The sequence below is a fragment of the Oncorhynchus keta genome, unplaced genomic scaffold (assembly GCF_023373465.1).
Source record: "Oncorhynchus keta strain PuntledgeMale-10-30-2019 unplaced genomic scaffold, Oket_V2 Un_contig_496_pilon_pilon, whole genome shotgun sequence".
Taxonomy (NCBI): domain Eukaryota; kingdom Metazoa; phylum Chordata; class Actinopteri; order Salmoniformes; family Salmonidae; genus Oncorhynchus; species Oncorhynchus keta.
In genome coordinates this window covers 547,975-569,208 of record NW_026288052.1, presented here as the reverse complement: position 1 = coordinate 569,208, position 21,234 = coordinate 547,975, and the positions used below count along the sequence as shown (strand labels likewise).

General features: G+C 45.6%; 1 protein-coding gene and 1 long non-coding RNA gene across 2 annotated transcripts; one reads left to right on the top strand and one right to left on the bottom strand.

The window, feature by feature from the left end:
* Positions 1–1,862: 1,862 nt before the first annotated feature.
* On the bottom strand, positions 1,863–5,695 carry LOC127925033 (uncharacterized). The gene is made up of 4 exons (XR_008119575.1): positions 5,550–5,695; positions 5,112–5,144; positions 4,886–5,038; positions 1,863–3,840 (listed from the first exon to the last, which is right to left on the bottom strand). It is a non-coding gene; the product is annotated as an uncharacterized LOC127925033 (long non-coding RNA).
* Positions 5,596–21,137, top strand: LOC118370358 (KH homology domain-containing protein 4-like). Its single transcript, XM_052509763.1, is given in 16 exon segments — positions 5,596–6,022; positions 8,008–8,200; positions 8,412–8,540; positions 11,376–11,455; positions 11,614–11,666; positions 11,789–11,964; positions 16,501–16,712; positions 16,903–16,963; positions 17,123–17,192; positions 17,275–17,315; positions 17,317–17,376; positions 17,379–17,477; positions 17,643–17,786; positions 18,844–18,959; positions 19,127–19,161; positions 20,137–21,137. Coding segments are annotated over 16 exon segments (2,028 nt in total). The 5' UTR covers positions 5,596–5,783; the 3' UTR covers positions 20,457–21,137.
* The last annotated feature ends 97 nt before the right edge of the window (positions 21,138–21,234 follow it).

Sequence of the window (21,234 nt, the reverse complement as noted above, 5' to 3'; positions counted from 1 at the left end):
TCGGAGACCTTCTTAGTCCAACTGGGCTCTCGGACTAGACGTTACAGTAGAGATACAGCATATTTGACAGACAGAGACGCTGTACAAAGAAAAACATATTGGCATGCTCTTGGGACGAATGTAAGGTTCATGTGGGAATGTACTCCATGGATCCCAAACTTACAGCAAAATTACAGAAATGGAGGGTTAAACTGAAGCTCATTCAAAACAGACATTTCACTCCATTTTCGCCATTGGGGATTTGACAGTACTGGCAGTGGAGTTGATCATTGAATATTGCCCGTCTCAGGCATACTGGACAGGCCTTGGGTGTCAGTGTATTCTCCATATATCAGATGATTAAGTTATCCCTCACGTCTGCTGGGATGACTGAGTGTTTGATAAACATCAAACACGTTGTGTTTATTCAACCCAACCAAACTGGCGGAAAATATTGCCTCAGTCGGAGGCTAAGCCAATCCATAAACTGTGGGTTTGTGTTGGTAGTAACTAGCTCCTGCAGGTCGGGTCCAACCATAACTTCTGCCTCCTGCACTCCACAGAAATGTCTTATTTCACACCGAGACGGGTGTCTTCGTCCTCCTATCCTCTCATCCGCAGGGAGAGCAAGAAGACATATTTTCTTTCAGGAGCGTTGCTCTGATACCTGAGAGTTTCATAAATCCAGCACGACTATTTCCTGGAACTGTTGAGTGTCTTTCCATCCCCTCGCCCCTCCGCCCCACCCTCCAGACCCTTCTCTCAGCCAGTGTTTGGGCCTGGAGCAGGTGCCCCTCCCCTGGGCAGCCTGCTCAGGAAAGGCCCCTGCTGTGCAGACGAGACTGGGCCGCAGCCCGGGCCAAGCTCATGCTGTGAGGGGTATAAGAGGCTCCCTTCTATCCAGACACACACAAAAAAAGATTTGCCTTGCACTCCTCCTCTCTCGCTCTGTTTCTCTCCAAAATGCAATCTTCCCATCTGTTTTCCCTCTCTCAAATCACTCTCTTTCTCTACTTCACAAGTCTCTCTGTTTCCCTCTCTCTCTGCCTCCCTGTCCATTCTCTTACCCCATATGACTTTATAAAGGTTACAGACTGAAGCACGTCCATCAATCCTGGAAAATTATGAAAAACATGACTACTAGTTACTCATGTCCTGTAGTTACTCATGCCCTGTAGGCCAAGCTGTGTGAGTTACTCATGTCCTGTAGTTACTCATGTCAGTGTAGTTACTCATGCCCTGTAGGCCAAGCTGTGTGAGTTACTCATGTCAGTGTAGTTACTAATGTCCTGTAGGCCAAGCTGTGTGAGTTACTCATGTCAGTGTAGTTACTTATGTCCTGTAGGCCAAGCTGTGTGTTACTCATGTCCTGTAGGCCAAGCTGTGTGAGTTACTCATGTCCTGTAGGCCAAGCTGTGTGAGTTACTCATGTCCTGTAGGCCAAGCTGTGTGAGTTACTCATGTCCTGTAGGCCAAGCTGTGTGAGTTACTCATGTCCTGTAGGCCAAGCTGTGTGAGTTACTCATGTCCTGTAGGCCAAGCTGTGTGAGTTACTCATGTCCTGTAGGCCAAGCTGTGTGAGTTACTTATGTCAGTGTAGTTACTCATGTCCTGTAGGCCAAGCTATGTGAGTTACTCATGTCCTGTAGGCCAAGCTGTGTGAGTTACTCATGTCAGTGTAGTTACTCATGTCCTGTAGGCCAAGCTGTGTGAGTTACTAATGTCCTGTAGGCCAAGCTGTGTGAGTTACTCATTCTAGTGTAGTTACTCATGTCCTGTAGGCCAAGCTGTGTGAGCAAAAAAACGGACTTCATTGACTCCCTGAAGCATCACGACCGGTCACAACTGACACATGGTTACTTACTACATCATTTAATGTGGTAACAACATTTATCAAAGTATTAGGGTAGGGTTTATTTTAGCGAATGCAATCGAAAACCTGTTCAAAACTCCCCTACTCGTAATTGCTGGTTTGACAGCAAACACTCAAACCAGGGAACAGACAGTCTCTTTGTTCACCGTATGGCACCCCCACCATGAGGAACCCTCCTCCCCGCCACGTCCCCTGTCTTCACACTTCTGTGTCAGCCGCCAACATCAGGCGAGACCCAGGCTTGCGTGCCTTGAAGGCTGGAGGTTACATAAACCTACATAGGCTCTGCAGTTCGCACATGGGCTCTTACTAGTAAAGACTGTAAATATGGCATGTCTCTCCATCCTTCTACAGGGCTTGACATTAACTCTTGTAAAAAAAAAAGTTGAACAAGAAGAATATAGATTTGAGTTGTCCGAATGGACAAGTAAAACAATCACACACAAAACATTGCAATATCAAACAATGACAATTGGATCCGAGTTGGATCATTGTCCCCCCTGAATGCGATGTATTGCTGTTCTCCCCATTTCTGCAGACTGCAGTAGGATTGTATTGAAATGACAGGTAGGAGCAGTCTTTCAATCATCCCGGGTTGTGAGCTTTTGAGATAAATATAATAATAATAATAATATATGCCATTTAGCAGACGCTTTTATCCAAAGCGACTTACAGTCATGTGTGCATACATTCTACGTATGGGTGGTCCCGGGAATCGAACCCACTACCCTGGCGTTACAAGCGCCATGCTCTACCAACTGAGCTACAGAAGGACCAGATCAAAGCAAAGAGCTGTGTGTAGCAGTGTGTGCAAGTGTTGATATTCGGTGCTAATTAGTGAGTTATTTACACAGTTAAAGCACATTTTGGTCAGCAAACAGGGTTTGTACAGTCATGAAAATCCTGGAAAAGTTATGATGTGCGGCTGTGCGCATCACCTGCATGTGTGCCAGTGTGAGTCGGCCAGAGTAGAGAGAGAGAGACATTGCAGCAGGTAGGCCTAGCCTATAAAATAATGATGGACAACAGACTACATAACAACTAACTACATATCGTGAAGCCTGGCTAGTTATCTCGGCAGTTATCAATTTAACATGATCATGTATTAATGTCACCGGTACTCAAACTGCAAATAACCAACAAGCAGTTGCCTTAAAGTTGGAATCCGTACAAGATGTTTAACATGCTGTGTGATACTCCTCAGCTCATCAACAAAGATTATACGAACGGTGGAAGGGCGGCCATTGGAGCAGTTTCCCCCTACTGCAGATTCCATCTTTAATAAACCAATGCCACATACTCCTGTAGAGACCAACCGTCTCTACAGCGCTGAATATTGGGAGCTGAAAAATAAATCTGTGTGGAAAGCTGGAATTCCCCTCTGTTCAACATTGGCTATGTCATTCTGACAACTGTAAAATATATTCTTGGAATAGCCTAGTTGACAAATATCTCCCATGCTGTCAATAGATCACTGAAACCAGAATATTTTAGCCTTACAAGGTTATAGATAAACACGTCTTAGTTACCTTTCTTTGAATTAGCCTAATAAATCAATTTGATCCCTGATTCATTGAATTAGTAAATTATTTTATAAAGAAATATAAAGTATTTGGTTGTACAGTTGTGGCCAAAAGATTTGAGAATGACACAAATATCTGCTGCCTCAGTTTGTATGAAGGCAATTTGCATATACTCCAGAATGTTATGACGAGTGATCAGATGAATTGCAATTAATTGCAAAGTCCCTCTTTGCCATGCAAATTAACTGAATCCTCCAAAAACATTTCCACTGCATTTCAGCCCTGCCACAAAAGGACCAGCTGACATCATGTCAGTGATTCTCTCATTAACACAGGTGTGAGTGTTGACGAGGACAAGGCTGGAGATCCCTCTGTCATGCTGATTGAGTTCGAATAACAGACTGGAAGCTTCAAAAGGAGGGTGGTGCTTGGAATCATTGTTCTTCCTCTGTCAATCATGGTTACCTGCAAGGAAACACATGCCATCATCATTGCTTTGCACAAAAAGGGCTTCACATGCAAAGATATTGCTGCCAGTAAGATTGCACCTAAATCAACCATTTATTGGATCATCAAGAACTTCAGGGAGAGCAGTTTAATTGTTGTGAAGAAGGCTTCAGGGCTCCCAAGAAAGTCCAGCACAGTGAGCTGAAGACTTTTGGAGGATGGCCTGGTGTCAAGAAGGGCAGCAAAGAAGCCACTTCTCTCCAGGAAAAACATTAGGGACAGACTGATATTCTGCAAAAGGTACAGGGATTGGACTGCTGAGGACTGGGGTAAAGTCATTTTCTCTGATGAATCCCCTTTCCGATTGTTTGGGGCATCCGGAGAAGACAAGGTGAGTGCTACCATCAGTCCTGTGTCATGCCAACAGTAAAGCTTTCCTGAGACCATTCATGTGTGGCGTTGCTTCTCAGCCAAGGGAGTGGGCTCACTCACAATTTTGCCTAAGAACAGTCATGAATAAAGAATGGTACCAACACATACTCCAATAGCAACTTCTCCCAACCATCCAGGAACAGTTTGGTTACGAACAATGCCTTTTCCAGCATGATGGAGCACCTTGCCATAAGGCAAAAGTGATAACTAAGTGGCTCGGGGAACAAAACATTTATATTTTGGGTCCATGGCCAGGAAACTCCCCAGACCTTAATCCCATTGAGAACTTCTGGATAAGAGCGTCTGCTAAATGACTTAAATGTAAATGTAAAATAAACGCAGTTGACAGTGAGAGGACATTTCTTTTTTGATTAGTTTATTTTGAAGTGTAAGTTCGGGAATGGGGCTCAGATGAGCTAAGTGTCAATAGGTCAGAGGTCAGGGGAGCTTTGATACCCAACTTGACAAGGGAGGCCTGTTTATGGGCAGAGACATGGAAAGAGGGAGAGACAGAGGAATACACTGCTTTGACAAACATTTTTAGCCACTTGTTCTTCGATATTACAATGACAGAAGAAGTTGGCGCAAACAACAAACACTCCCTCCCTGATAGAAGAGCACTAATACATACAGATCTTTTTTTAACCATGCTGCGCGACGCTCCTCAGCTCAGCAACAAAACAATAACAGCTGTGGTGGGGTGGCCAGTGGCGCTGTTGGTCGTCCTGAAGGCTCCACGGTCAGAGAGGGCATCAGTAGAACCTCTGTGAACACATGCAGTAGCCTAGAAGCAGAAGCCTAGAACTTTAGATCATGATCTAAAAATGAAGAGTGTGTGGTATTAAAATGATACTCACCTGATGATGGATAGACCACAAGTGTACTCAACACTAGAACAGAATAGACAAGACATTATGCATAATAAGGCATATGACCTGATAACCCAAACTCAGACATGAGCATTACAATTAGGCTAAGTCTGTGTGGCACTGGGTATTTAATTTTAGCCTGCAGATCCATGATCTAATTTCCAGGGGGATTAAAAAAGGTTAAACTTGACTGATAGCCTACTTACAAAGTACATGAAGGAGAGACATTCCTGAGCGATAAAGAGTGAATCATGGTAAATAAATAAATCATTTTACACATGCAATAAACTGCAATGGGGCCAGTGTTATTGTTTTTAAACAGAGGCACAACACCACGTGGTGACAACAACCATCATTTAACTGGCTAACAACCATAGTTTACCTGGCTAACAACCATAGTTTACCTGGCTAACAACCATAGTTTACCTGGCTCTGGCATCATCACCTCAGCATCCTGCTTGTAAGATGTCTGGTCCTACATTTTCACGTAGACCAAGCTGTGTGCTGTGGGGTTTCATTTGGAAAACCTGAACCGACATTCATCTGGTTCATATCCGCAAAACTCTCCTGGGGTGGCAGGAAAACGATGATTGCAGGCAGCCACAGGACTGCATCATCCGGTGAGACGCAGCCTGATCACTACGTCCCCTAGCGTCGCACATGATTGAAGAAAATAATCTGTGTGAGGGAAGCAAAATTCAACACAGCACCGGTCCTTTCCCCCAAAAACAGGAAGTGGGAACGATATCGCACAGAGTGAAAGCTCTTGCAGTACTCCACTGTCTGGACAAGCTATATTGTAAATCTGGCGGAGTCGGTATTAACGTTAGTGTTTTTACGCAAAGAGAAATTCAACCAAATAGAAGATTGATGTCATTTGGTGGAACGCAAAACGGCGGGTGAGTTGAACGTTGCGTTATCACGGTGCATTTGACCACAGACCTGCCCAACACTGACCGAGCAGCACAAAGCTAGCTAGTTAATTTGTAATGGCGGAGTGCTTGTAGCTAACTACGTGGGATATGCTTAGTAGCCAACGGTGTAGCTAGCTAGCTGTCGTTACCCAGTTTAGAAAATTGTTGGTTATATAGCTAACTAAGAGCGCCGTTGTTTTTTTTGAAAATCGATGTGAGTTGGTTACCTAGCTATCGATTAGTTAGCTCGCTAACTGTTGTTTTGCTAAGTTACAGTAGCTAACTACGAATGGGTGCTAGTTAACTAACGTTAAGCACAGCGACGTGAACAAAACTGTTGGATGACTAACTAGCTAACGTTAGCAAGTCAACAACATTAATTCAATCCACAAAGTTAACATTAACTGTAACGTCAGATGGCAAAGACTAAACTAACTTCAGAGCCTACGACCTCTGAACCCTGTAATTGGTGTGGTAATTTAAGGGGCTACCTGCAGTTGCTACATCCATTAAAAAAAATGTTTTTACTTATAAATATATATATTTTTAAATGGTTTATTTAACCTATATTTAACCAGGTAGGCAAGTTGAGAACAAGTTCTCATTTACAATTACGATCTGACCAAGATAAAGCAAAGCAGTTCGACACATACAACGACACAGAGTTACACATGGAGTAAAACAAACATACAGTCAATAATACAGTAGAAACAAGTCTATATACGATGTGAGCAAATGAGGTGAGGTAAAGGCAAAAAAAAAGGCCATGGTGGCAAAGTAAATACAATATAGCAAGTAAAACACTGGAATGGTAGATTTGCAATGGAAGAATGTGCAAAGTAGAAATAAAATAATGATTTCCTGATTGTAGTCATTTAGTTCACCTAATTTCAATTTGACAAAACAAGCAGGTACAGTGTAGAGAATCATTGTACCATCTAATCCCCTGTGAAATATATTTTCCATAACAAAAAATATTGTATTTTCAGCTGTTTTTGAAGCTGGTGTATAAAACCAAATGTAAAAGACACAAAAACAAAACTTAAGAACAGGAAGCATCTACTGCTTAGATTTGCTTTCAAAGACAAATCTATAACTAACGTACATTTTTTTGTTGTTGTAAATTTCCCCCCAATTTCGTGATATTACGATCATGTCTCATCGCAACTCCCCAACGGACCTGGGAGGGGCGAAGGTCAAGTCATGCATCCTCCAAAACATGACCTGCCAAACTGCGCTTCTTAACACCTGCTCGTTAAACCCGGAAGCCAGCCACACCAATGTGTTGGTGTAAACACTGTTCAACTGACGACTGAAGTCAGCCTGCAGGTGCCTGGCTCACCACAAGGAGTCGCTGGAGTGCGATGAGCCAAGTAAAGCCCCCGTGGCCAAACCCTCCTCTAACCCAGAAGACGCTGGGACATTTTTGTGCCGCCCTATTGGACTCCAGGTCACGGACGGTTGTGACACCGCCTGGGATGGAACCCCAGGCTGTCGTGACGCCGCAATACTAAGACTGCTGCGCCACTCGGGAGACATATAACTAACATGTGAAATTGGTCGGTCACCTAAAACATTTTGCTCAACTTACATACACCGTCAGAACCCAAAATCTTATTTCTTTTTTTTTACGACATGGGAGTAAAACAAACACTGTATAGCCTCAAATGGTTAAAACTATCATTTGTATATCATAGATTTTTGCATCCGTAGCTCTGTCTGACAGTTGTAAGGCCTACGTTTCTCCAGCACCCATCCCTCCAGCTTTTCACAGAAATGGGTGGGGAGAGGCCTTGTGATTACTGCTTTTGCACTGCCCTCCATTCTCCTTCTGCCCTCTGCTTCTCCCATCCCTTCCACTTACCATTGCCCTCTTTTTCTCCCTCCTTCACTATCTCCCCTGACTTTCTCTTTCACTACCCCTCCCCCCTCTCTCTGTTCCCCCACCCGCTCCCCTCTTTGTTCCCCAGTCGCCGTAGTAAATGGGACCAGCCGGGCCCAGGTCCTGGTTCAGACCAGATGGGGGAGGCGGAGGCGGCTCCTACAGGGGCTCTGGACGCTGCAGCTGCTGTGGCAGCTAAGATCAACGCCATGCTGGTAGCCAAGGGCAAGCTCAAGCCCTCCCAGATAGGACCCTCTGGACCATCTGGACCCCCAGACAAGGTAATGGTCAGGAAACCTCTTACACTGAAAACATTAGAAACGCTTTCAGTCTCTCACTTGTAATCTGGCTTCTCTCTGTCTTCGTTGTCTGTCCCTCTCTCGCCTCCAAATTCTGTAATCCCCTCGCTCTTTGTCTCTCTCTTTTGGAGAGAGATATATTGTTGTAAATGTTAGCATACAGTACATAAAAATGAATCTTTGTCATCACCAGGTTGTGGGTGCAGGGAAGCCCCTGCCTCCTATGAAAGCGAAGGATGACCTGGTGGTGGCGGAGGTGGAGATCAACGACGTTCCTCTCCCCTGCCGGAACCTGCTGACCCGCGGACAGACACAGGACGAGGTGAGAGTCCATGACATCATTATGATCTTTAGACCCATTGATTGACAATCTGGTCAACAGTCAAACTTACTGCTATGTTTACCCAGCTCTTTCTCTGTGTGATACACACATGAACAGACTGGATCAGTGTCATGTAGTAAACCAGTATGTTTACCCAGCTCTTTCTCTGTGTGATACACACATGAACAGACTGGATCAGTGTCATGTAGTAAACCAGTATGTTTACCCAGCTCTTTCTCTGTGTGATACACACATGAACAGACTGGATCAGTGTCATGTAGTAAACCAGTATGTTTACCCAGCTCTTTCTCTGTGTGATACACACATGAACAGACTGGATCAGTGTCATGTAGTAAACCAGTATGTTTACCCAGCTCTTTCTCTGTGTGATACACACATGTACAGACTGGATCAGTGTCATGTAGTAAACCAGTATGTTTACCCAGCTCTTTCTCTGTGTGATACACACATGAACAGACTGGATCAGTGTCATGTAGTAAACCAGTATGTTTACCCAGCTCTTTCTCTGTGTGATACACACATGAACAGACTGGATCAGTGTCATGTAGTAAACCAGTATGTTTACCCAGCTCTTTCTCTGTGTGATACACACATGAACAGACTGGATCAGTGTCATGTAGTAAACCAGTATGTTTACCCAGCTCTTTCTCTGTGTGATACACACATGTACAGACTGGATCAGTGTCATGTAGTAAACCAGTATGTTTACCCAGCTCTTTCTCTGTGTGATACACACATGTACAGACTGGATCAGTGTCATGTAGTAAACCAGTATGTTTACCCAGCTCTTTCTCTGTGTGATACACACATGAACAGACTGGATCAGTGTCATGTAAACCAGTATGTTTACCCAACTCTTTTCTGTGTGATACACACATGAACAGACTGGATCAGTGTCATGTAAACCAGTATGTTTACCCAGCTCTTTCTCTGTGTGATACACACATGAACAGACTGGATCAGTGTCATGTAGTAAACCAGTATGTTTACCCAGCTCTTTCTCTGTGTGATACACACATGAACAGACTGGATCAGTGTCATGTAGTAAACCAGTATGTTTACCCAGCTCTTTCTCTGTGTGATACACACATGTACAGACTGGATCAGTGTCATGTAGTAAACCAGTATGTTTACCCAGCTCTTTCTCTGTGTGATACACACATGTACAGACTGGATCAGTGTCATGTAAACCAGTATGTTTACCCAGCTCTTTCTCTGTGTGATACACACATGTACAGACTGGATCAGTATCATGTAGTAAACCAGTATGTTTACCCAGCTCTTTCTCTGTGTGATACACACATGTACAGACTGGATCAGTGTCATGTAAACCAGTATGTTTACCCAGCTCTTTCTCTGTGTGATACACACATGTACAGACTGGATCAGTGTCATGTAAACCAGTATGTTTACCCAGCTCTTTCTCTGTGTGATACACACATGAACAGACTGGATCAGTGTCATGTAGTAAACCAGTATGTTTACCCAGCTCTTTCTCTGTGTGATACACACATGAACAGACTGGATCAGTGTCATGTAGTAAACCAGTATGTTTACCCAGCTCTTTCTCTGTGTGATACACACATGTACAGACTGGATCAGTGTCATGTAGTAAACCAGTATGTTTACCCAGCTCTTTCTCTGTGTGATACACACATGTACAGACTGGATCAGTGTCATGTAGTAAACCAGTATGTTTACCCAGCTCTTTCTCTGTGTGATACACACATGTACAGACTGGATCAGTGTCATGTAAACCAGTATGTTTACCCAGCTCTTTCTCTGTGTGATACACACATGTACAGACTGGATCAGTGTCATGTAAACCAGTATGTTTACCCAGCTCTTTCTCTGTGTGATACACACATGTACAGACTGGATCAGTGTCATGTAAACCAGTATGTTTACCCAGCTCTTTCTCTGTGTGATACACACATGAACAGACTGGATCAGTGTCATGTAGTAAACCAGTATGTTTACCCAGCTCTTTCTCTGTGTGATACACACATGAACAGACTGGATCAGTGTCATGTAGTAAACCAGTATGTTTACCCAGCTCTTTCTCTGTGTGATACACACATGAACAGACTGGATCAGTGTCATGTAGTAAACCAGTATGTTTACCCAGCTCTTTCTCTGTGTGATACACACATGAACAGACTGGATCAGTGTCATGTAGTAAACCAGTATGTTTACCCAGCTCTTTCTCTGTGTGATACACACATGTACAGACTGGATCAGTGTCATGTAGTAAACCAGTATGTTTACCCAGCTCTTTCTCTGTGTGATACACACATGTACAGACTGGATCAGTGTCATGTAGTAAACCAGTATGTTTACCCAGCTCTTTCTCTGTGTGATACACACATGTACAGACTGGATCAGTGTCATGTAAACCAGTATGTTTACCCAGCTCTTTCTCTGTGTGATACACACATGTACAGACTGGATCAGTGTCATGTAGTAAACCAGTATGTTTACCCAGCTCTTTCTCTGTGTGATACACACATGTACAGACTGGATCAGTGTCATGTAAACCAGTATGTTTACCCAGCTCTTTCTCTGTGTGATACACACACGAACAGACTGGATCAGTGTCATGTAAACCAGTATGTTTACCCAGCTCTTTCTCTGTGTGATACACACATGTACAGACTGGATCAGTGTCATGTAAACCAGTATGTTTACCCAGCTCTTTCTCTGTGTGATACACACATGTACAGACTGGATCAGTGTCATGTAAACCAGTATAGGACTGAAAATGTCTCACTTGAGGACAGTAAATTACCAGCTTCTTCTTCCTACTGTGTGAAGATCAGCAAAGTGAGTGGTGCTGCTGTGTCCACCAGGGGGCGATACATGGCAGCAGTGGAGAAGTACAAAGCTCCACAAGGGTAAGTCCTGCTTCACACCTTCTTTATTACCACACTGCTCTACCAAGGATGTTACTGGTATTTACTTTTCTCCATACAGACAAGTAGATATGTTGTCTGATCGCCTCATACAACCAAGTCTTAGGCTACTGACCGACTGCTTCTCTCTCTGTTGTCAGGGACCGACCCCTCTATCTCCACGTCCAGGGCCAGACCAGGGAGCTTGTCGACAGTCAGTACATCTCTATTTACCTCACCTAATTTGATTAAGATTATCACCATTTCTGAACATCAGGATAACCAGGGTCCTTCTTTCCTGAGTTTCTATGTTGTGACGATCCAATCTCTCTCCAGGAGCTGTGAACCGCATCAAGGAGATCATCACTAACGGAGTGGTGAAGGCGGCCACCTCCTCCTACAGTGGAACCGGAGGAACCGGAGCCACAGTCCCAGTCTACCAGCAACACAAACCCCAGCCCCCCTCACTGCCCCCCATCAACCACCATCACAGACCACACTTCCAGTCTGGGGTAAGCAGTGTTTTCCACAAGTACATAGAGTAGCCAGCCAAATAGAAAAAGTAGCCAGCCAGGGCAATTTTAATTTACTGAAAATGAATGAATTAGTTGTTTGGGGGTATGGCCTAGGCTTATATCAGGAATATGTTCTAAGTAAGGGAGCGTTTAACATGTCTTCTCTTGAGATGAAAGTCTTATTTACAGGACCTCCCGGGTGGTGCAGTGATCTAGGGCTCTGCATCACAGTGCTAGCTGTGCCACCAGAGCCGGCCGTGACCGGGACGTCCATGGGGCGACGTCTGGGTTAGGGAGGGTTTGGCCGGTAGGGATGTCCTTGTCTCACGGCGCAATAGCGAATCCTGTGGCGGGCCGGGCGCAGTGCACGCTAACCAAGGTCGCCAGGTGCACGGTGTTTCCTCCGACACATTGGTGTGGCTGGCTTCTGGGTTGGATGCGCGCTGTGTTAAGAAGCAGTGCGGCTTGGTTGGGTTGTGTTTCGGAGGACACATGCTGAACAGCAAGTGTTGACCAGTTTATAAAAAGTGTCAAACTGACTAAATAAAGCCATTCATAAATCATACAGCGTACACTGAATGTCCATAAACCAGTTTATGAATGGTTTTATTTAGTCACTTTGACACTTTTTATAAAGTAGTCAGCACTTGCTGTTCAGTTGTCAATCAAAGCACAGTAAATAGTCTACTATGCACCACGACTCCACGTGGCTGTCTATGTGAAACACACAAAGGCAAATACTGTGTCCTCTACGTGGGGCGCTACCGTGTACGCACTCTACGTGGGGCGCTACCGCGTACGCACTCTACGTGGGGCGCTACCGCGTACGCACTCTACGTGGGGCGCTACCGTGTACGCACTCTACGTGGGGCGCTACCGCGTACGCCAGGGGTGTCAAAGTCAAATGGACGGAGGGCCAAATAAAAAATTTAGCTACAAGCCGAGGGCCGGACTGTTCGAATGTTCATTGAAAAATGTTTAAATGACGCATATAGTCTAGTGAACCTAATTGAACCTACTGAAAACCTAACAAATATATTCCAATATGATCAGATAAATAAAGCAATATTTTCTTATGGCTCTGTCAGTAATCTTTAATTTTCAACAGACACAAAAGACAAATTTCCTTTATATAAAAATCCCCATAACATGAACATTAAATGAAAGAAACCGGTATTCAAGGCACCATCAGTAGCCTATATTTTCTATTTTAGCAAAAGTGGGCTAAATTTACTTCAAAGAAAAAAACAATAATAGCAATTTTCTATCATCCACTCAACTGAAATATTTTTAAAATATAATTGGATTGAAATAAAATAAAGTGCAAAAATCTATTAATCAAAAACAACACTTTGTTTAAGGAGAAGTAACATGCAGTGAAAACAAATATTAAACTTTAACTTTTAAACTTGAACTGAGTAAAAACTCTAAATATGTGATTGCACAGTAATGTTCACTTGTTTGAGGTTGAGGGTGATACTTGGTGGTGTCCCATCTTTTCCACAAGTTCATCAATGTTCGGGGTAAGGCTCTGAGCTGAGGAAATCCTCAGAATTGAGTGGAGGTGTTCAGCAGTAAGTCGACTTCTGTGTGATGTTTTGTTCAAGTTCATCAAAGAAAACAGTTGTTCACACAGGTATGTGCTGCCAAACATAGACAACGTTTGAGCAGCCTGGATGCGCAGCTGGGGCATTGTGTCGGGAGGAAACGGGCGAACTCCGCAGCACCCACTGCCGCATATTTTGCCCTCAGTGCATCATTGCATTGGAGGTCAATCAACTCCATTTGGAGGTTTGGTGGTGAGCTTTCCACGTCAACAGCAAATGGGTTACCGAGCAGTTCCAACCTGCTTTTTGTGCTTCAAAGTCAGCAAATCGGCGTCGAAAGTCAGCGGCAAGCATACCTATTTTATCAGCCAACTGTGCGCTCGGGAACGCACTGGTAGAGAGCTTCTCTTTCATGGTCTGGCAGCTGGGAAAGTGGCTCAAATTTTCTTTCCGCATCTGCGTCTCCCACAGAGTCAGTTTGGTTTTAAATGCCTTCACTGTACTGTACATATCAGAGATGACACGATCCCGACCCTGCAGCTGCAAGTTCATTGCATTCAGATGACTCGTAATGTCACACAGAAAAGCCATTTCACACAGAAACATTTCGTCTCGGAGTTGTGTTGTGTCTTTCCCTTTGCTGTCCAAGAACAGACAAATCTCCTCACGAAGCTCGAAACATCTTTGAAGCACCTTTCCCTGGCTTAGCCATCGCACCTCTGTGTGATAAGGCAAATCACCATGCTCCGTTTCTAACTCCGTCAGAAATGCCTTGAACTGGCGGTGATTCAAACCTTTGGCTCTGATAAAGTTAACTGTGCGCGTGATGATGCTCATTACATGCTCCATTTTCAAGGCTTTACCGCACAACGCTTCCTGGTGTATGATACAATGATAAGCTGTCAGCTCACCTGTCGCGTTTTCCTCTTGCATCTTTTCCCGTATCTTCGCCACCAGTCCGCTCCTGTGTCCACACATCGCAGGTGCTCCGTCGGTTGTCAAACCCACGAGTTTTTCCCAAGGCAGCTCCATCTCATTTACACATCTTGACACCTCTTCATACAAATCATGCCCCGTAGTTGTGCCATGCATAGGACGTAAAGCCAAAAACTCCTCTGTCACGCTTAGGCTGGAGTCCACTCCGCGGATGAAAATTGACAACTGGGCAATGTCAGAAATGTCGGTGCTCTCATCCACAGCCAAGGAATATGCAATGAAATCTTTTCCCTTTTTCACAAGCTGCTCTTTTAGATTGATGGACAACTGGTCTACTCTCTCGGCAATGGTGTTTCTGCTCAGACTCACATTTAAAAAGAGTTGCCTTTTTCTGGGCAAACTTCGTCACAAACTTTAATCATGCAGTTTTTGATGAAATCCCCCTCCGTAAATGGCCGGGCTGATTTAGCGATCTCTTCTGCCAAAATAAAACTGGCCTTGACAGCAGCCTGGCCTTGTGATTTGGCTTTTTTGAACAGAGCCTGTCGAGATTTGAGGCCTCGTTTTAATTCCTCTGCCTTTTGTAGCCTTTGTTCCATGTCCATATTCTTGTTTTTGTCCGCGTGTTTCGTTTCATAATGTCGTCTCAGATTATACTCTTTCAGTACCGCCACACTTTCTCCACACAGAAGACACACAGGTTTTCCAGCTACCTCCGTGAACAAATACTCCGACTCCCACCTTGTTTGAAACCCCGGTTCTCAGTGTCCACCTTCCGTTTTGCCATTTTTGATGGGTATCTGAAAGTTAATTTTACTGTGATGCTGACAACTGCTGTGCCAATAAATATTGAAATGAAGCAGCCTACTGCTCGGTGCGTCACCGTTGCATTGTGGGAAATGTAGTATTGGTGCGTGTAAAAGATCTGCGGGCTGCCGGCTTGCTGCGGTCTGCGGGCCGGTTCTAATAATAAATCAAGATCATCCCAGGGGCCGTAAAAAACCTTCTCGCGGGCCGGATGTGGCCCGCGGGCCTTGACTCTGACATATGTGGCGTACGCACTCTACGTGGGGCGCTACCGTGTACGCACTCTACGTGGGGCGCTACCGTGTACGCACTCTACGTGGGGCGCTACCGTGTACGCACTCTACGTGGGGCGCTACCGCGTACGCACTCTACGTGGGGCGCTACCGCGTACGCACTCTACGTGGGGCGCTACCGCGTACGCACTCTACGTGGGGCGCTACCGCGTACGCACTCTACGTGGGGCGCTACCGCGTACGCACTCTACGTGGGGCGCTACCGCGTACGCACTCTACGTGGGGCGCTACCGCGTACGCACTCTACGTGGGGCGCTACCGCGTACGTCCACTGCGTGGGGCGCTACCGCGTACGCACTCTACGTGGGGCGCTACCGCGTACGCACTCTACGTGGGGAGCTACCGCGTACGCACTCTACGTGGGGCGCTACCGCGTACGCACTCTACGTGGGGCGCTACCGCGTACGCACTCTACGTGGGGCGCTACCGCGTACGCACTCTACGTGGGGAGCTACCGCGTACGCACTCTACGTGGGGCGCTACCGCGTACGCAGGCTACATGGGGCGTTACCGTGTGGGGCGTTACCTCGTCCGTCCACTGCGTGGGGCGTGCAAATTCACTAGCATCATGCTCTCTCCTTCCCTATGTAAAGAAATTAGACTGCAACCAACCACAGTCCACACAAATTGTACAGGGAGGCGGGACAGACAGCACATTGCGTTTCCCTGTCATCGCTCGCTTTGTGACTGATGGGCACCTATCCTATCAATAGATCGCTAGAAGATGCATATCGTTCACTCTATCCAGAGGAGGCTCGGCGGACTAGTGAATTGAAACCTTTAAATGAAAAGTAGCCTAGTTAATATGAAGTGGAAGAAGTAGGTGGCTGAAAATTAGTCTGTAACCGGCTGATTTGCTGACGGCGCTAATAAGAAAAGAGTTTGTGTTTGTCAATGTTATTTTATGTGTCAATGTCATTGAATGTCAACTCACATCCATATCCTTTCAGATGCACTATGTGCAGGAAAAGTTGTTTGTGGGTCTGGAGCATGCCATCCAGGGCTTCTCAGTGAAGGAGAGGGTGGAAGGGCCAGGCAGCTCCTACCTGCAGCACATCCAGGGTGAGACTGGGGCCAAGGTCTTCCTCAGGGGGAAGGGATCAGGCTGTCTGGAGCCCGCCTCTGGTCGAGAGGCCTTCGAACCGATGTACATCTACATCAGGTAAGTCTCATGGACTAGACTCGTTCATCTGTATCAACTCAGAGAGGGCCTTGAACTCATGTACATCTACATCAGGTAAGTAGCAGTATTAATAGATAGTCTGGGGGAGTAAAGTCCATGTTGATTTGTATTAGCTCAGAGACACAGAGCTTAGACACCAGGCACACATGAACCCCTCTCTCTTCCCCAGTCATCCCAAACCAGAGGGCCTTGCTGCAGCGAAGACCCTGTGTGACAACCTGCTGCAGACTGTGAGTGTCTAATGGTTTACTGACTGGCACTCTGTTCTCTGTACACTGCTATACTTTGACTTAAACCCTGTTTCAAGCTGTCCCATGTGAAGTGTGTTGTATTATGTAGCTGGGCTCTGTTTGCCATGTGGATCTGTGACTGTTCTCTCTTCCCTCCAGGTTCATGCAGAGTATTCTGTCTTCCTCAACCAGATGAGTGTCATGATGCCTACTCCCGGTACAGACTCTGGCTGTCTTTCTCTTTACAGCCTCTACAATGTGTCAACATACTGATGTGTTCCTCTTCCTCTCCTCCTCCAGGCTTTATGCAGCCCCCATGGCCAACGGGATGCCCCCTCAGCCCCCTTACTACCCCCCCATTGGGATACCAGCCCAGCTACCCCCTCCCTGTACCTCCTCCTCAGCCCATTCCTCCCCCTATGCTGTCCCCCCTCCCATTCCCCCTGGGATGCCCGCCGGTCTCCCCCCTCCCAACCGGTACACCCTCCCCCCTGCACCTGTCACTTTACCACAGGTAAGACTGGTCAATCAGATTTAGACTTGTATGGACCTATAATACAGTACATTGAGACTATTACATCCGAGTTATGAAACTAGTTGAAAAACATTTTCTTGATAGGCTGTATATATATGATGTATTCAACATGCATTACATCCAAGTTGTTTTTTTTGTCCTCAGACTCTCCCACCTTCTCCTTTCCCGCCCACTGCTCCGGTTCCGCCCAAAGCTCCGCCTCCTGTCGTCTCAGCCAATCCGCCGCAGAAAAGACGCTTCACTGAGGAGGTGCCAGACGAGAGTGACAGCGGTCTGCTGGGATACCAGGTGATTTCCCATTGTTTTATTCTTCCACCTTATGTGCTGCCGTCGTCCTGTCTGTCCCTTCTGCTTCTGTTGTCTTCCTGTCTTTTCTCATCTTCTGTCCATGTATCTGATATCTGTTCCTCTTTCTGTTAGACTCTATTCATTATGATTCTCTTGTCTGTAATTCTGTGAGTCCCTGTCTGCATTCTGTGGAAACGGTTTGCTTGTTGAGTGAGTGAGATTGAATGGGTCTAAGTGTCTGTTCAGTGTCAACTTGTTTTTTCCCTAGTAGATCTTATGACGTTCATTGAAAAGCATTGTAACCAAAGCTGTTATTATCTGAGTCCATGTATTATTGGATTTATACAACTTTGAGATTCTGGAGATTCTGGAAAGGTATTGTTGGATAATCATCAAATGGACTTCAATATATTTATTTTTTAACCTTTATTTTACTAGGCAAGTCAGTTAAGAACAAATTCTTATTTTCAATGACTGCCTAGGAACAGTATATTGTTCCTAGGCCGTCAGTATATATTGAAATTACTGCAGGTAAGATATCAGTATCATGGCAAGGAAACAAAACATGAAACGGATTAACTTTTTTAGGAAAACGGCCCTGTTGGAAACAACCATCGTTATGTTGTCCCCCAGAGTCATTAGATTAATTTTCCAGGCTATAGCACATCATGTTTTACATACAGTAGGTTTTTAAAGGACCAAAGTGTTTGGTCTGCTTCCTGTTTTAATTTTTGCCCTGGAAAAAATATCGCAACACAAGTGTCATCACAGGCCTAATTTAAATGTGTCCTCTTGATTTAACGATATGTTACTTTAATACAGTCCATTCCTATTTTTGGATTATGTGCAACCGGAGCATGAATTAACTTAAAATAATAGTTTTATTCTCATCTGCTTAAATAAGGTGTAGTGAAAAGGAAAACGTTTTGGAATAATAACTTTGCAGTTCAGTTCCATTCAATAGTTTAGATAACTACATGCTTGTAGGCCTACTATTAATAATAGTGATTTAGGGGGGGATGTGTGCTAATGCGCCTGTGTGTTTTTCTGCTCATAGCATGGACCCATTCATATGACTAATTTAGGTGCAGGCTTCCCTGTGGGCAGCCCCGGCCTAGAGGCTTCAGGACCCCCGCCACCGAGTTCCTCCGGGCCGCCGAGGGAGAGGGACAGGTACGAGATGGGGGGGCGACGAGTCGCTCTCCTTTATAACAGTGTTTATCCCAGATGCTGGACACACCGTGTGTGCAGCCTTGTGTTTGCTTGTGATTGATGTTGTGCAACACTGACTCCTCTCTCTCTCTCTCGCTCCTTCCCTTCCTCCCTCTCTTTCTCTCCAGCAGTAGGCAGCTGATGCCTCCACCACCCATTCCAATGAACGGAGGCATGACACCCAAGATGGAGGAGAGGAGGCTGCTGCAAGGCCCCCTGGGTAAGGGCCCCACCCCATGTAACCCCCTGATCCCTCCCCATCCATGGCCTCAGCCATAAAGCACGCTGCCCACCCCCCCCGGCCTCTTGGCTGTCAGTAGTCAGAGTCAAATAGCATTTTGCATGCAGACATGCTGTTCTCACACGTGACAGAACAGGTTCTAGCAGATTACATCAGACAGGCATAAGTTCTGCTTTGAAAGTCGGTCAGTCAGTTCAGAATCAAGAACTGGGCAAAGCTTCGATCCCCCACTGCCTCAGGTAACTCTGTTGTTGATCCTAAGTCAACCCCTAGCCCTAGGCACTGTGTAGGTCTGAGAGTATTTTATAGGTGTAAGCAATATGTAGGCAATTACCATTGGCCTGTAGAAGAGTAAGGCTGATCTATTACCATACTGCTTACACCTGGCATCTCATCTTGTGACATCTAGGAGGTGTCTAGGGATGGATTTCAGATTGGGAGTCCTCCTCTCTGTCTAGCTGGTGCTGTCCCCTCGCTGCCCGTCCCTTTCTGATGACGTCATCAGAAAGGAGTGTCTGTGCCCGTGTTTGACTCCCTCACTAACAAGACTCTCTCTTTTTTGTGTTCTTTCTCTGTGTTTTTCTTCTCTTCCATGTCTCTCTGGGTGGGATGCCGGATGGGGGTGGGGCTCTTCTCCTGTGGCGCTGTCCTGCATCGTGATTGGACGGCCCTAACGCTGCCGCTCCCCACCGACCAATGACTGCCACTGCTGACCCATGCCCCTCCTCCTCTACCTAACTCACAACTGCTGCCAAACACAATTGCAATCTATTAACTTTCTCTCCCTATCTGTTGGTAAACAATTGACTTCCAACGGTTGTTTTTGAAACCTTTGTGCTGGTCTTTGGTTGTGTTCTTTCTCTCTCTCTGTGTGTCTCCCCTCTCTCTCCCGCACCCCTCTCCTTTCTCCCTCATTCCTCCCTCTTTCTCCCACTGTTTTTCCCTCTCTCTCATCTCTCTCAGATCCCTCAGTGAAGAGGATGAAGACGGGGCTCGTGGCGTACGCTGGTGACTCCTCGGACGAAGAGGAGGACCACTCCACCCCCAAAACCTTGGGGGCAGGTAACCATGGTAACGTCGCTGGGGCAACCCACTCCACCCCCACGTCATCCCCGGGCTGGACTCTGGGGTACCGCTGCCCCCCTCCGCCTCCCCAACGTGCCAAAACACAGCAGGCACAGTCACAGCAGCCCATGCCCTTCTGGATGGCCCCATAACACAGGAGTATTAAACCTCATACCCTCCCCTGACACCTAGGGCCTTTTGGAGGGTTCCATAATGATGTTTTACACCCCTAACTGAGCCCGAGTCCCCCACTTCCCCTGAACCATCACTCCTACCTACTCCTCTACTTGATAGAATTTATTTTGTGATGACTTAGATTTCGTTAAAACAGTTTTGTCATGCGCTCAGCAGTAAAGCAGTGTGTGTGTAAAACAGACTAAACAGACCGGCTGGCTGATACAAAGAGAACAGACTCAACCAGCCAACCAGGAGACTGACGGACTGGATTCATGGTGACAAGCAGCAAGATGCCCCAGACTTCCACACAGATTCAAGTGTACTCTGAACTCTGTATAGGAGAGACAGCTGAGGAACAGACAAATGGAGGGTAATAGTGCCCTGTTTTTGGTTGATTTGGAACGTGTCCACTCCTGGTTTTACTAGTGTAGAAAAGCACTGAGGTAGAAGAGATTTCAATGCATTCTAAGTTATTTCTTTGTTAAAAAATATATTTCCCCCATCCCCATTTTCTTTCTTCGTCCATATCTTAGTCAAATCTCCCTCTTCCTTCCTTGAGTACAGATCATACAAACATGCTCGTTGGACTTTTTATAAAATGCAATTGACTCAACTATTCTAATGTTTTTGTGGAATAAATTAGCATTATCTCTGTGTATGAGAGTTTATTTCAAGACTGGTTTGACAGATCATGCAATAGAGAGAGAATGGGTTGTTTAACTGACTAGCAGGTGTGAATCTCTGTCTTCAAAC